This window comes from Pholis gunnellus (genome assembly GCF_910591455.1).
Source record: "Pholis gunnellus genome assembly, chromosome: 21".
NCBI lineage: Eukaryota > Metazoa > Chordata > Actinopteri > Perciformes > Pholidae > Pholis > Pholis gunnellus.
This window is the reverse complement of record NC_136548.1, coordinates 11,794,735-11,811,306: the sequence shown is the minus strand read 5'-3', so window position 1 is coordinate 11,811,306 and position 16,572 is coordinate 11,794,735. Positions and strand designations below refer to the sequence as shown.

The following is a 16,572-nucleotide window of genomic DNA, read 5'->3' as shown; positions in this document are numbered from 1 at the left end:
ACTGACATCATATCGATGTTCAGTTTAGAAAATTGTCTTTTCTATCACTCAGAAACAGAATGGATCCGACTCAACACATATACACACGTTCTCACTGCAAATAACTACATGCACACAGTACAATGGCTATTATCGTTCACCTCTTCCTTGACTCGACTGCCAAAACAGATCAAAACCAAACTTTCCCCCCCCTAAAGATTACAAACTTCATTTCTGGCTTGAGGAAGCGCCCACACAGCTGCTGAATCTGCTCAAGTTTTCCCAGATTACCGACGCCCCCACAAGAAACTTGTATATTTCTTTTTCTTTTCTCATCCATTTCTGTTTACTCAACTCCCAATTTGCATAAAGCCACACTTGATGCATGGTCTAGGAGATCTATTGTGAGAATTAGATTTTTAGTTTTTTTTAGCAGGCATAGAAAGACTACAAAGTTTCAAACCCATGATGTTACAGGAAGGTATAGAACACTTAAAACAATTAGTCTTAACTGTAATGTTAATTTTAAATTGAGGGTGCTGAAAGGTCTAAGTTTCAAAATGATATATTGTCGTTGGTAGGGCTTCAAGCTTCTGGGACAATCTAAGCACTGTTGTTGGATTCGTCCTTGAGCTCCACATAAATCACAGTGAGAAAAAAATAAACAAGTCCAACTCATAATTCAGTTAAACTCAGACCCTTCCTCCTACTGGAAACCTTATTGTCCACTTTAAAATGAACAGAGTCAAAGTCTTCTCTCTATTTGCTAAAACCTTCTGCAAATAGCTTGTGAACATTTTCAAATGGACAAATCATCTCAATGCATTGCATCTAAACCGGAAAGAAGAGGACATGTCTCCTCAGAAAACATCCCCTAATTATCAGGTTTGTCAACGTACTTTAAAATGATAATATTTGATGACATTAATTGAATTAATAGTAGCATAATCTTTCCCCTGATTACTGTAAAATCTGCTGTTGACAAAATGAAGACGATACGAGAAACAATTGTTCCTGTTACTTCACTATCTAGAAGTATTTCCTAAGTTGTGTTGTTTGTTGGGTCAAAGTGAGTTAAGACACGGCTTTCCTTTGGTGTGTTTAGCACCCAGTCCTCATGACAAACATCTCCGGGCTTATCCTTTTAATCCGCTCTTAGCGGCTTTTATCCCAGAGCCTTAATTCTCTCATGAGGATACTGTAGGGGCTGGGAGGGCAACAGTGACCAGCTCCATCCAGCAGAGACGAGTGTAAAACAACAATACTCTAGGAATGTTATTTTTAGGGCTACAGTCCTCATGCCTTCACAGAGCAAAGTAAATATGTAAGAAAAACAAGTCTGAATATTTCTTCCCCCTCCACACTCGCACACACACACACTTTCTCAATGTCCCTTGAGTCAGACATGACAGAACAGCACAATGGCACACAGTCCAACTGAATACAATAGCCTGCATGGACCGACTTGCAGGTAATCCATCTTTCCTCGATCTGCAGACATGCACACAAAAGCCATGTGCCAATAGTTGCACTATGGGGTGTAATGGTGCTGTCAGTTGCTCCAAAAGCATCCTCTCTCTCCCTCCCTCCGTCCTCCACCTCCGCTTTCTCTCCCTCTCTCTCTCTCTCTCTCTCTCTTTCTCTCTCTCTCCCTCTCTCTCTGAAAACTGGTCCCCATAGAGGATGCCAGCATCTCATTGGCCGGGGCATCACAGGAGTGGATGGGAGCAGGAGGGAGAGAGAGAGAGAGAGAGAGAGAGAGAGAGAGAGAGAGAGAAAGCTCAAGAAGATGCAACTACTCTGGCACAGCATCTTGACAGAGCTCTGAGCGGAGGGATGCAAGGTGTAGACACAAGCACTGTCAATTTTTGTCTTGCACATTCTGGGTCCTCCTACAGATGGAAGAAGCAGTGGACTTGCTCCACGTTGCTGCTGTAATGAGTCCTCCGGCTGAAAGGTGCAGACGAGCAACAGCTGGGCTGACAGAGCTGAAGCTCTTTGGATCTCAGCGTCACCTGGACTTGATCTCTCCTTGCTGACTGAGACAGCTGCTGGTCATTGCTTCTCTTAATTTCTACTCATCTAGGCTACCCACACCTGAACCTCTGCGTTGTTGGAGTGCGCTAATTTAGTCTTCCCCGACCGCACTATTGTCTTTGGGAGAGGCGTCGCTTGGAGAAGGGTGGCAGCTTTGACTGTAAATGTGTGTCCCCGCCGGCACTGGACTGTCACCCTCAAAGTCTCCTGCACCAGCTGAGAGCCCCTGGAAGCCACCTGCCGTGCCTCTGGGATGGTGTGACCTGCAGCCAGCTGTTGGCCGCCCCACATCTGGGTCAAGATGCCAGTGATGAAGGGCCTCCTGGCCCCACAGAACACCTTTCTGGACACCATCGCTACGCGCTTCGATGGCACCCGTAAGTACAATGGAAACATCTGAGGCTGAGTTGTTTTGGTACTTGTAGTTTTGCACACAACTAACTTTGAAATTTATGGGCGTCCAGGTGTCTTAGTGGTTTATATTGCTGTCTGTGTAACTACAATGTCTGGTTTGAGTCTGACTAGGGGAGTTTGTTGTCTCCCCTCATTTCCCGTCAGCCCTTCACTGTATCCTATTTAATGAAGCCAAAAAACATTTAAAAAACAAGTAAAAATGAAATAATTAAAGGTCTTAATGCAGGATGCCTGTCATCACAGGATATAAGACTTGCTGGTTGCAGCTGGCTTAGTGTTTTCTCTGTGAGAAAAGAAAGAATTTCCTACTTGAACACCAGCGAGATACACCTGTTCTCAGGTCAGCCCGTAGTGCTCTGTATCCGAACACCAAACAGCACAACACTACCTGACTAAAGCCATATCTGCTGGCGGTTTTCCGTGGGATGTAGAGAAGAAGTTTGTTTTCACATTTACAGTAAGACACAAGCAGAAAAATTGACCTTCAGAAATCATGTTGTCCCTTCACATTTGTTTCACACAGTTTGCTCCAAACTAGTCACTGCAGCCATTAGGCAGCAGCTCCATTTCTGCTTGATCTGTGTCTCTTGTTTTGTACCTTGCGGCGCCTCAGGGGAGGTTGTGGCGTGTTGTAAACAAATACCATGGGGATGTCTGTGTTTTGTTCGCTTGTCGATTCACCCCGCCCACTCTCTGCTAGTCGTAGCCGCCTGAACGAACTGCTGGCTCGCAGTCATTCTCCGAGCTGGGTCTCGACTCGGCTTGGGGAAGTAAACACAGTGAAATGAGAGACATTACAGTGTAATTGATGTGTAGGGCAATGCAATTAAAGCTTTGACTTGTGGGTGAGGCATTTTAATGAGGTGTTAAATGATCTCTCAAGAGCTTAAAACACACGCTGCCAATCAGGGAAACTGGCTGTAGTTTGAAATACAAATGGAGAGGTTTGTGAAATGAGAAGATCATATAACACTTTGAATTGAGAGGCGACGTGGATCAGGGGTCAGGCCGTCATGTTGCAGCTAACCTGCTGAAGGGTCCGTGAGCTAAACATGGACTCCCTGCTGACTCCACGGGGCTGATCTGACCTCATCTCTGACCTCCCAGTGAAATGGGGAAGAAAACACATCCCTTTCGGGCTCAATGTCTTTTCCAATGAGTAACATGAACAAACAACAGAAACTATTCATCAGTAAAAAACCTTCCTGATATGCCAGTTTCTCCTCTGTTGTTATGTTTATTCCTTATTTATCGCAACGTGTAGAAACACTTGGGAGCGCTGAGGTGTCCCAGGACTCTTCCTCTCTCCCGTGTTGTGGTATTTCAGCCCTCAACATCACAACAGTCTCGCAGCACTACTGTAGCTCTGGACAGCTGAGCTTTATGGCGGCAAATTGACCCACCTAAAAGCATTTCGTAATTTCAAAACATTCACGCCGACCACTTTATACGGGCTTTACTTCAGTTTAGCAAAGTGTTTCTCCTGCATGCCTGTTGACAAATAACCAAATAATGGTCGAGATGAAAACATGTTGGCAGTGGCAGGACACGCCTCCTTGCAACTACAAGCCTATCTCAAAGCCTAACCATGAGGCTGTGGCTCCTAGACGAGTGGCAGAGTGCCCGCTGCCCAGAATAGCTTCCTTCCTGTTGCCGGGGCGACAGGGTCCCGCCACTTGACATCGATGATGCTCGAACACTTTGGTCTTTGAGAAAATCATGGTCCGCTAAAGAGAAAACACTTGAACTTGCTTTCCAATCAAGGACTTTTAGAATCCAGCTGGTCTCTTGTTTTTGGGAAAGGCGCATCGTAAAACAAGCGGCATTGTGGGTCGTGCAGCTGCGATCTCGTTTCAGTGTCACTGCCCTCAACCTGCTGTGGCTAAAGGTGGTTTTCCCCTTTGGTTCGGAAGCAATTTGGCTCTATATACAGTCCTGAAAGTTTTATAAGATAGTGTTTGTTAAAGTCACTTTCACTCAAAAACATGTGCTTTGCTTCTTGTTACTTCGCTCGGATGTTTGACCTTATAAATAAATATGTATTTGACACTCGAACACAGTTTTCACATTCATCTGTTGAGGGGGGGGGGGGGGGGGGGAGTTGCTCCCGGAGGTTCAGGTGTATACATATGAGCAGGATTTGTGACATCACAACTTCAATCCCCATCCAGAATACAACTTACACAAACATAATTGAAGTTGTTGTGTGGTCCTCTAAGTCTCCTAACACGTTAACACAAAATGTACAGATAAACATAACAAACCTCATGCATCCTTAAAATATATAAAACAGGAAGCCTGTCTCACTATTTCACATTAGTTAAAAAAATGTTTTGTATCAACAAAACAAAAGAAAGCAGCACTGCTGACTGAGCAGCCACGCGGTTTATCTAATGTGTCACTCCAACATCGCCCTTGCCTAGTCGGCTATTTTCAATAAGTACAATTTATATCAGACTATTATTCATGTAAACATCATTATCCTATTGCATTTATCTATTTTACTTGTCCTTAAAATAATTGTTTTCCCGAAACAAAACAAGACCGCCCTCTGTTATACAAAGCATAACTACTCTCTGGGACAAATAATAGAGCATCTTGGTTTTAAAAACCCTCCCAGTCATTCTCTATTGTGCAGCTTATATTCCATATTTTCATGCCATCAGGGGGTTTCAGTGTCATTTCTCCAGTTTGTGGCTCTGGGTGAATATTGTTCATGCTCACAAATATTGATTGGACTGTGCTCAACCTTAGGAATAACCTTTGCAAAACTGAACGCAATATTAAATTGAATTTAATTGAACAGATACTGGAGTAAGAAAATGTACACCACATAGACTCCCCCTCACTATAAGCCGAATGTCAGATCAGGTTAAGTCACTAACCTTTGCACCACACAGTACTTGGCTAATGGCAATGTCAGCGTTCCTGTTCCCCAAGGATCTGTGTGCATGTGTGTGTTTGAGAGCCTGGGCCCAGGGCTTAGTTTTTGTACTATACGCTGACGCTATACGATGTGTCCGTATGTTTGTGGTTGAATATTTATCTCTGATGTCTGCCGTGACGGTCACGTTACAGAGCAGCACCTCTGATTTCAGCAGGGCAGATGTTTGTTGTCCAACAGGCGAAAACTTTGACCTTGCAGTTTTCTATGTGCACCCCTGCTGTGCTGTGTTGTGTGTTTGCGTGCCACAGCATATATGCCTGTCCTTTACACCCATCCCCATCTCCCCCAGCTCTTTTACACGACCTCCCTGGCAGCGTTTTCACATTGACAGCAGCGCTCGTCCTGTGGGGCAGCGTAACCACAGGGCAGCTGCAGGCAGAGATAAGAACTGGGTTTATTTTCCCTCTAAACACTTTTCTTTTAAAAGGCGACCGAGGAACCAAAGAGGAAACGGGGAGGACTGTCACATTGAACCTTATGGAGCTCATTGTTAGCCAGCTGATGAACGGGTCTTCATGGGCAGCTGGAAAGGCCAGAACACTACAGACAGAAAGGATAGCTGAATTACTTTGCTGCTTCTTTGTATTTAGCTTTACAGGAGTTAAGTTTAATTTAGGTATTGATTTGGCATCGTCAAAGTCTTTAATTGATACAGTAGAGATCATTCAGTAATAGCAGAGTTGGTGGTTTGGTACCTGGCTCCTCCTGAACATGTGTTTTTGAGTAGTCCCTGAAATTCTAAATCTGCTCCTGATGTGCAGGTCTGCACCTTCCGTGGGAGCTCCGCCCCCACCGGTGTGTGAATGTAGGTGTGAGTGGGTGTGAGGCTTTGTAGAGCACTTTGCACCATTCTCAGAATAAAGCCACGACCTAAATGCAGTCCTTTTGGGCTTTTTTTTAATGATCCAGACCACAATAGCACAGATCCTTTTTTTTATCACCGATATCAAACTATATATCAAATGATTGATGATTTCCGCACTCCAGTGACCAATTCCCCTTCAAGTCTACCTCTCCTTGCACTCTAACCCATCTGCCCCAATAAGTAATTACATGCTGCTGGGTGGTAATTAGCTGGTGAGTCAGTGGCCAAGCCTCATGGGCTTCATCCGTCTTACAGAGGAACTTATGCCACATGGACACGATGCAGGCTGCTTGCTGTCAGTAGTAACATGTAGCATCATCATGTCAGATTACAGTTGTAGCAAGTCAGCACAGATGTGTAATTAAGGAAGCTGGCACAGCGGAGCAACCAGTCAAAGCAATATCCCTGAGAGGATTACAGCCTAAGAATTGAGGCATTGTCACAATCTCACACACACACACACACACACACACACTCACAGAAGCGGTTTATCAAGTGGGGGTCCACTGGGCTGCTTGCTTTACCAGAGAAAAAATAAGTATGCGTTTGTTGAAGTGTTTTTTTTCAAATACCACATCAGAGGACTTCCAGGATTTAAAACGCTCCATTCAGAAACAGCACATTCATCAATATCTTAAAGGAATAGTTCAACTTTTTGGGAACATTCTTTTCAAGAATTTGGTGAAAAAGATTGATACCACGTTTGTATGGTATATAAAGTATGTAGCTGGAGCCGGCAGTCGGTTAGCTTAGCTTAGCACAAAGACTGGAGACGAAGCCAGTTTTGTACAGATACTTAAACGAGCCATGGAGTACCATGAGAGTGGTACAGATCTTCTCGTCTAACTTTTGTCAGCAAATAAATGTCCAACTATTGCTTTAAATGCAATTTAAATTGACATAAAATTGACCCCTCCGGATTTTTAGCATTTGAGGAAAACCTTGAGTTTCCCAACTTGAACAAATTGACTCTGAATCATGCAGATAACTTTAAAAACCGGTCTAATCTACGGTGTGAAGCAGCAGTTTGCATTTCTCCAAACGCAGCATGAAAGTTTTTTCCCTGTTGTGGCTGGTTGGTTTTAATGCATCCTTACAAAGTGATTTACGACTACACCTGCCCTTGACCTACTTGAAGGACTGCTTTAGGGATGCTGAGTAGAGATGTACCTATTCTTGGGTAAACATTACATAAACCAGAGATGAATGTGGTTGCTCTCCGACACTTCCTGGCTCACTGAGTTGGGGTGTTAGAAATTTATAGAACACGAAAAAGAGGGCATGTTTTCTCTTTCCCTTTTCAACAGGGTAGGCTAACGCATCGTGTTTAGCCATTGTTTCTAGGGCGTTTTTTTGGGGGGGGATTTGAAAAGCTAGAGACGGTATACCAGAGCAGTTTGTCTTCTGTGTTTATGTGCAAAAAAAAATCTGATACATGATAAAAAGAGTTATCAGTTTGCAGTCTTTCTTCACGACACCAACGAACACAAAGGTCTGCAGCAGATGTGTGGAGCAGAAATATTTCAGCTTCTCCATTTTAAAGTCTGGGGAACAGCAAATGTAGCAAGGCATAGCATTGGCATAAAACCTCCTCTGTCTGTTGATAGATCCGACTAATGCCTGTCTCTTTCTATAATTCCACAGTGACAGTTTAGCTGCTGCTCACTGCACACCCTAGAAAGGTTGTCACCGCTCAGAAAAGACATCCCCTATGGACTGCTTTCTGCTCAGTGTGGCCAATTAAAGTGCTAGATTGTGGAAAGCGCTGTAGCAGCTGCTTAATACTCCTCCTTCTTAGGCTCGAGAATTCACACTGTACAGTATGTGCGCTGCCTCTCTGCTCGGCATTTCACAAAATCTGGAGTCTTATTGGCAGAAATAAGTCAGTTACTGTGGAGCAAAGTTTGATGCCTCAGTGCTGATTTTTGCGAATAATTTGCAAAGAAATTCCCATACATCTGCAGTAAATAGAGGGTACATGGAATTTGAAAAACATTACATCCACACATACAAAAAACAAATCAGCGATAACAAAATGAACACATGTATTGTCCCAATAACAAGTAACCCTGCAGTTACAATAAATTAACTGCATAGTTTCTGAGAAGAAAAGTTGAAATCGTGACCTAAAAGTGGTGGATACGTCTGAAATGTCCGGAAACTGTTGCTACAAGTGACAAGGTGAATGCAAACTTGACCAAACTGACTATTCAAAATAAAAATGACATGCTGTCAGCTGGTAATTAGCTGATGTTAGGCTGTACGCTGCTGTGTATTCTGTTTTGAAATGCATTGCATTTCAAAGCTCCTTCCACCGGTAGCTTTGGCATCTAGTCTAACAAAGAAGCCTCCTGCAGCAAGATTATTAAGGTCACATGCGTCTAGCAACAGAGCGAAAGGGTAATGTTAAACTGTACCTATCACCGGGATTAATATATATGTAGGTGTGAGGAACAAATGTACTTCAGCCTGAAGTTACTGGGATGAGATGCCAGAACAGAGCAAGTAAAGGGCACGTTGCTGCCTGTTGCTGCTGGAGAACTGTCCATGGTGCTGAAAGCAAGATGAGAAACGATGCCGATGCAAAGCTAAAATGCTTTGGTGCTGAATGAACAGCTCAAGTGGAACGCAATATCCACAACATTATGATCCATGTGATGTAAAAGCCTGCTCACCAGATTTAATATTTCACCAATTTAATTAGGCATTTAGATGGAGGCATATTGCCTTTTTCCATTTAATATCGGTAGCTTGAGATGAACATGCGACGAACTGCTGAGGGAGCATACATGTAGACACTGACAATATTCTAATGATTTATTGGATTTTAAAATTAGGTTCAATCCATCCCAGAGCCTCAATAAAGATTTAATATAAAGCCATTTTCATAAGAATGATGTAATTTAGCTTGAGATATGCAGTTTTTGTAGTTATATGAAAATACATAATCCTATTCGTCCTTACGTGCATCCAAAGTTAATTCATGCAAAGTATTTTACATTTTTAAATCACAGACCATCAATTTGACGTTACACTCACAATCCCTTCATAACAGTTGGGTGGAGTGTAAAAGGGGTTAATAATAAATATTGTATGAATAAATAAGAAATGAAAATATACGCCCATTTGACCAGACTGAGATCTGCCAAGGATTGAAATGTTCTTACATGAAAGTGGTGGAACGTGTGTTTTCTGTCTGATTATCTCTTCTGCAATATCAGAATCCAAATACATAGTGAATTAAAGAATACATTTATTTTAATGCATCCCGAAGTCACTTATTTACCAAATTATGCATCTCTCCTCTTTTATGCAATCTTGTTGTTGTTTTTTTACGCTTTGGGTCCTTTGGATTTACATCATCACTAACCTTTGCGCTCTCTTTAATCTCCAGTCAGCTGTTTATATATCTTGCAGCCCAGGAGCCATTTTCTTCAACCATCCACATGACGACTGCTCAGGGAAATTAATTTAGCCTGAAATTGAGTCCACACCAAAGTCCGATTCATGTTTATTTGAACTTGTAATCTAGTGTTGAAGTTAACCTGCAAAGCTTTGAAATAACTTCAAGAGCTAAACAGACCTTGATCCTAGTGCAATGAACACATTTGCACCAAACATTAGACTGAAAAACGATGCTATTCTTTATTTATTTTTTTTAAATAAAAAAAAGTCTCATGTTGGCCTTGAACTTCATCTCATGCAGTTTTTTTTCTGCCTCCATGATTATCAAAATTCGAGAGCGCAAATGAGATCCGCGTGCGCAAATCAAACGCACGTATATTACTTTGGCGAGCGCTTTCACATCACTCTACGCAGAATATCTCTGCTCGCGCGAGCAAAATTGCGGCCTGCGAGGAGAAAACCATGCTTTGAGCGCGAGGGGCGTCCCCTAGCGCACGGCTAATATCACTGCTCTTCTGCTCGCGAAGCTTTCACCTGCTCGCTCGCGAGTAGATTTTCTTTTTGACACTAAGTGGGCGGACCCAGTCAGCATTATATAACAACATTTTGTTTACAATCCTCGTCTTTAGATTAGCCTCTACTGCCTGAACAGTTTACAAAACCTGTCAGACAAACGTAGAACATGTACCTCTTTGTAATGGAGTAGTGTTTAGTGGCGGATTGAAAACCACCTTTTTACCGTCTGTGTCAGAGTGATATCAATCCAAAGACGAGGATTGTAACCAATTAATTTTAGTTATACAATGGTGACTGGGTCCGCCCACTTAGTGTCAAAAAGAAAATCTGAAAAGTCTGGCCCAATAGTTCATGTGTAGTTCAGTAAGTATCATTTCTTGGGTGTCATTTCTTCAGTGATTTGCCTTCATACACCATGCTCTGACACCTTTCGCTGTCCTTCTCACAGACAGTAATTTCCTGTTGGGTAACGCCCAGGGCCACCGCGGCTACCCCATCGTCTACTGCTCAGACGGCTTCTGCGAACTGACGGGCTTCACGAGAACCGAGGTGATGCAGAAGAACTGCAGCTGCCGCTTCCTGTACGGGGCCGACACCAGCGAGCACGTGGCCCATCAGATGGAGAAGGCTCTGGAGGGCCGAGAGGAGTACCAGGCCGAGGTCCACTTCTACAAGAAGAATGGTGGGTGCATGGCAAAGAGGATAAGAAGGGGAGGGCCCAAATGTGTCGACATAACTGTCATTTAGACGTAAAAACCTTATCTGGCAATTAACATTCCTGTCATCTTGTGTTCAGTTCATCAGTTCATCAAACTTTTCTATTAACTGGGGAAATAACAAGCCTTTTTCCTGAATTATGGATCTCCACAGTGATCCCCAATTTTAAATACAGCAGGTCATCAGTGCAATACATTGTCTTTGTGGAGAGTAAGTGTTCATTTAATAGGAAAGTATAAAATCGAGTGAAAATCTGCAGTCAGTGCTTCTTGGTGATCCATTCAATGTGAGTGCAAAAGGTGCCTGGAGTGAACTTGTGTGCTGGAATAACAAGCTCACAGACAGCCTTGAATACATATTTCCAAAGCTGATCATTCTTGTGTGTATAATGTGGATAATGAGGGACAAAGTACTGTGCATACTGTCTACGTGTGTGTGTGTTTATTAGTGTAGTTTCGATCCATTCCATTCCGACTTCGAGCTAATCCTTCTGACAGTCTTGTCTTGGGCTCTAAATACAATGTCATGCATGAAAGAGAACATACGACACTGTTTAAGCCTCTCTGATCGGCACGCAGGATTATGTTCCCAAACCTGCAGCCTCAAGGTGTGTGAACCGCTAATTATGCTGACGGATTATCAAATCTGCTCTGTAGTTGGGGGAAAAAAAGCTTTTTCTTGACATGTAAGTAAGTAACTGCGAGGCAGTGCCAGTGCAACTAATGAAGGGAAGGACACGATCATTTGTAATATGCCATCACAAAAATAACGTGATGTCGTTTCAGACACAAGATCAATAGAAAAGAAAAGGAGAACAAAGACAGTGAAAATGAAAGAGAATTAATTCAATTTTAAAGATATAGTCCGAGTGGCAGATATTGATTACTTGTACAGTATTAGCAAGATCTTCATGATAAAATCAGACACTAAAGGAATTCAGGAGACACACACACACACACACACACACACACACACACACCTCTCCAGAGGAAGTATTCAGATCCAAAGTACACCACACTGTGAGAATGCTCTGTTACAACTTGAAGTCCTGCATTGAAATGTAGAAAGATTTTTCTGATTATACTTTTTTAATTATTTGTAGTCAATGCAGAAAAATGACCCCTGTGAATACTATTATATATAATATATAATAAATTATTATTACTCATGTATTCATTTAAAACCAGGATGTTTCTGTTGTAGTTAGTCAATGTGGAAGGAACAGACTACAACTAATTATTATTTTCATTTTGTAAAACATCTTGAAAAAGAGAGAAATGTCTGTCACATTCCCCCAGAGCCCACACTGACATTTTCACAATGCTTGTTTTGTCCAACCAATAGTTCAAATTCCAAAATGATTGAAAGAAATTCTAATTATTGAAATAATTGAAAACACAAAGCAGCAAATCCTCCACATTTGTGAAGCTGGAACCATGAAATTACTTAAAAGATTATCAAAATTGTTGCCAATTAGAGGAACAGTGTGTAGGATGTAGGGGAATTTATTGCTATAAATGTTATAAAATATTCATAACTATGCTTTCATTCATGTATAATGACTTGAAAGTAAGAACCGTGGTGTTTTCGTTTGCTTAGAATGAGCCGTTTATGTCCTCTTCACGGAGTCCGTCGTGTTACACCGCCATGTTTCTGCAACCTCACCACGAGAGGCCGCTGAATCCTACACACTGTTCCTTTTAATTCAACTAATTGATTAATCGACAAATTGTTTTAGCTTAACTTGTACAGACTGTTGGGTAGTTTAATTTATAACAAAATGTCATATTCTATAAGCTCTTTATAGGTTTTGAATTTAGAAAATCTTGATTTGTTAAGTAACTAGTAACGAAAGCTGTCAAATATTTGTGCAAAGTACCATTTAGAGTAGAGAGTAGAAGTAGAAAGCGCCATGAAAAGAAAAGACTGAAAGTAGAAATAAAGTAGAGTACTAATAGGAAATGTACTGAGTTACATTCCACCACTGGCGCCTGCTGCTTGCACGCACAAAACACATAAATAGCTTTTGGTGTTGTGTATTTACACCCACAGCTTCGTGCTAAAACACCAGCATCTACTGTGTTTTCTTCCTCTATCCTTATCTATAGCACACACACACACACTAGGGACATCATGATAGAAGTGAAACATCTGTTTGGCAGTGCACAGTTTCTGCAGAGTTGCTAATGAGCATACAGGTCGTAGAGATCTATGATGCTCCTTCCCTGCCGACTTGTTATAACCAACTCTCTGACTTTCTCTTTGTGCACAATCCTCCCGAACATGGTCCCCATCTAATTGGAGGTATATTTTTAGAAAGGCTATGCCATACTTGACAAGTATGAACGGCTCGGACATGGTGAGAGCTGACATGACACGGGAACTGAAGTCATTAATGAGATGCATCACATTTACTCTGGATAAGTCTGTCGAGGATTCTCCCTTCATTCACTAAATGAAGATTTCTGATCCCCAGGTGTGGCCTTCTGGTGTTTGCTAGACATCGTGCCCATAAAGAACGAGAAGGGCGAGATGGTTCTCTTCCTCTTCTCATTCAAGGACATCTCTGACACCTATGGAAGGGGCCACCACAACAGCAAGAAGGAGGGTAGGTTACAAGCCCTGCTTACAAAACTCTGCCTTTATTTGCTTACTTGGAGCATGATTTACGAGCAGGTCATCCTCCCGGCCCCCAGCTCTCATTTTCTCCGCACGCTCTTGTTCATCACTGTCACACGCTGCCCTGCAGGTTTTGTTTAGGCTGGCATTCCTTCAGACAATGTTTTTCAAAAGGGGGGGGGGGGGTTTGATTTGGGCAGTGGTGTGTCCTCAAGTGGATCCTGGACACAGTCTGTTGAAAATATCATGCAGCATGCCAGGGGAAATCATTTTTTTGTTATAATGAAAGTCAAGTACATATCAGTGTTTTTTGTGTCTTACTTGTGGAACACGAAAGAATATTCAGCATGAAATCCTTCTTCTTCTCAGGTGCTCTTTGTCCTCCTTGTGATCTAATTGACACGTGCTAATCTGTGCGACAGGTTCAGAGGACAAGAGGCGCAGGAGGAAGAGCAGCTCCCACTTCGTCGAGGCCAGGAAGCGTGGACGCACCATGTTGTACCAGCTGACCAGCCAGTTCTCGCGGGGAGGCAAACGAGAAGTCAACCTGGGCGGCGTGAGTACTTTCGCCGCTCTCACATACTTCCTGATTGTCTATGATGGTATTTTTATGTGCACCCTGACATACCCTTCGCCGAAAATAAACAGGAGTTACTCAGACGTGCAGCCCCCTCAATCTGGAACTTGAATCATGAATGTTAATATCTAGAAGATGAGTTTTTAGGAAGACAATAGAAGGGAAGTCTTGACCCAGATTCCCAGAACGTGGCTTATCTGGAAAATTCATTATATGGGTTTAGTACTTTAAGTCCACTGAATGATTTTAAATTGCTTCTGTTGCATTTATTTGCATGGAAGCTGTTGTTTGGTGGCTTTAAATGGACAAATCGCAAGGTCACTGCGGCAGCCGTGGCTGCTGGGAGGCACAATATCACTGACGGTGAGGTGCTGCAGGTCATAGGCGAAGCTTGATGCGTCACTTTTCTTTTGGGGGGGAGGGGACTGTCTGGACATGCCAACACCTCGCTAGTAGGAGTCCTGTACTGTAGGTGATTATGTCACCAGCGCGTTCCCTTATGTTTACCCTTACAGTCGGTTCCGATGAGACTGTGGTGTCTAATGCTTCTATACATTGTCATATATATGTACAACTTGTAGGCTCATATAGATGTCAACTCATTTCAGATAAGTGTGTCATTTTGTCGGTGCAATTGCTTGCCTTTTAAGTGTGTATGGGTGTTTCAAGTACCTTTTAAAAGGTACGTTGTTGTGGTGAAATAGACCCTAGCTATAGTCGGAACGAAGGCCTTCGTAGGCTTTGAATATAAAAGTCGCACTACACTCCAGGCAAATGTTATTCATGAGAATGAGCTCCTGTTTTGCTCTCAGATAGCAAACAGGAGCAGTTTTTTCTAGCGAAGCACCATTTTGAGATAATCCCGCTTCCTCCCTGCAGAGGCTCAGTTACCAACTGGGTCTGTACTCAAACCTGTCCTTCACAATGTGTCGTTTCATCCCAGGGGGGCCCAAAGCAATTTAGAACGTTTCAGGGGTAAATTAAAATGTTGAAAAAGAAGAAGAAAAAAAAAGAAGTTGAAAACCTGTGAGACATGTGTGATTCAAGTGGCTATTATTAACATTTGAAAAAGAAAAAAAATGCTGCTGTGTATATTTAAAGAGATTCATTCACCCTTTTAGGTGCCTGGAACTCTAAAGCACTTTACATTTTGATGGTATTGGTAATGGTATGCCCCTTACTTGACACCAACGTTTTTGCTTCCCTTGTAACACTTATTGCTAAAACCTGCAAACACAGGATATGAATCTGACATGAAATTTGGCTTTTGGACTCTTATCATTCGAACGCACTATGATTTTCCAGTGACCGGCCAAACGTGTTTGCCAACTCCAGATATGTTATAGACCATCAACTAAAAAGAGAGAACAAGAAAATAAGGGGAAGTCAGAATGAAGAGAAGAACGCCTTTTTAGTTCTAATTTAAGCACATTTACATTCAAAGATAAACCATAATTTAACTGTTATTAGGGGCCCAAAGGAAATGACATTTACTTTATAGATATTTAAATTACTAGTGCTGACAGTCAATACATTGGTTCGTCGACTGACAGAAAATGTATCAATTAATAATTCATCAAGCAAAGTCAAACATTGTCTTATCTTATACTGTGTGAGGATTTGCTGCTTCTCTCACTTATATATCTTTATAACATGACGACCCAATAATTAAAGGTTTACCCAAACACAATAAGAAGTTGGAATTTAGAAAAAACAGTTTCTGTAAAGGCGGTGATAAAACCCCCTCACATGAACTTGACCTGCATCCTGCTAACACTTCGAGAAACAAGAGCTCTGCTGCTGCTTTCAGACCAGACCTCTCCTCTGTTTGCCAAACCTCCTGCTGCCCTGTTTCCAATCCCACCTACTTACAGATGGCCCTGTTCACAGACACCACACACACACACACACACACACACACTCGTTCTAATAGTGCACACACATGCACTCCCAGAAACGCATTCACACATTTCTCATGGCTTGAGACAAACAACATAACATTCACAATCATATGCACAATATCTTTCATTCAGATTTTATTCCAGCACCCTCAGCACGAGACTCTTCACACCAAGACACTCTTTCTGTCTCACACGTGGATATAATCAAATTGTTGAAATTCAGTAAAAGTGTTTGATGTGTTCACAGCCTGCTCTCTGGTCTCTCATTCCCTCTCCCTTTCACACATGCACACACCCTCTACTCTTCCCCTATGCTACTACCACTGGGCGAATTGCCGTTTTTAAGAGTTTATTAATTCCCACAAGGGGACAAAAAACAAGCTTAACAACCTATAACTCCCAATTTGACATGAAAATCATATTGTAGGTAAGAGACAATTCAAAGTAGCACAGTCAACACAGCATGATCGAGATTCTGCATTTTAGTTTTAACAAACTTTTTAAACTTTTGAGCAACTTTTCAGTGAGTTATGTGTAAACAGGAAGCAGACATATCACATGTGAAGGCAACCTGTGTTTTTGGATGCAGATAAAA

At 42.2% G+C, this 16,572-nt stretch overlaps 1 protein-coding gene across 1 annotated transcript in view; it reads left to right on the top strand.

The window, feature by feature from the left end:
- Positions 1 to 2,317: 2,317 nt before the first annotated feature.
- Positions 2,318 to 16,572, top strand: part of LOC306713017 (voltage-gated delayed rectifier potassium channel KCNH4-like) — a gene marked incomplete at both ends in the record, with an annotated part of 31,800 nt that continues 17,545 nt past the window's right edge. Inside the window, 4 exons of the mRNA XM_079182533.1 lie at positions 2,318 to 2,393; positions 10,612 to 10,845; positions 13,357 to 13,488; positions 13,922 to 14,055. Of these exons, the coding sequence (XP_079038659.1) occupies positions 2,318 to 2,393; positions 10,612 to 10,845; positions 13,357 to 13,488; positions 13,922 to 14,055 (576 nt within the window). The remainder of the gene's footprint in view (positions 2,394 to 10,611; positions 10,846 to 13,356; positions 13,489 to 13,921; positions 14,056 to 16,572) is intronic.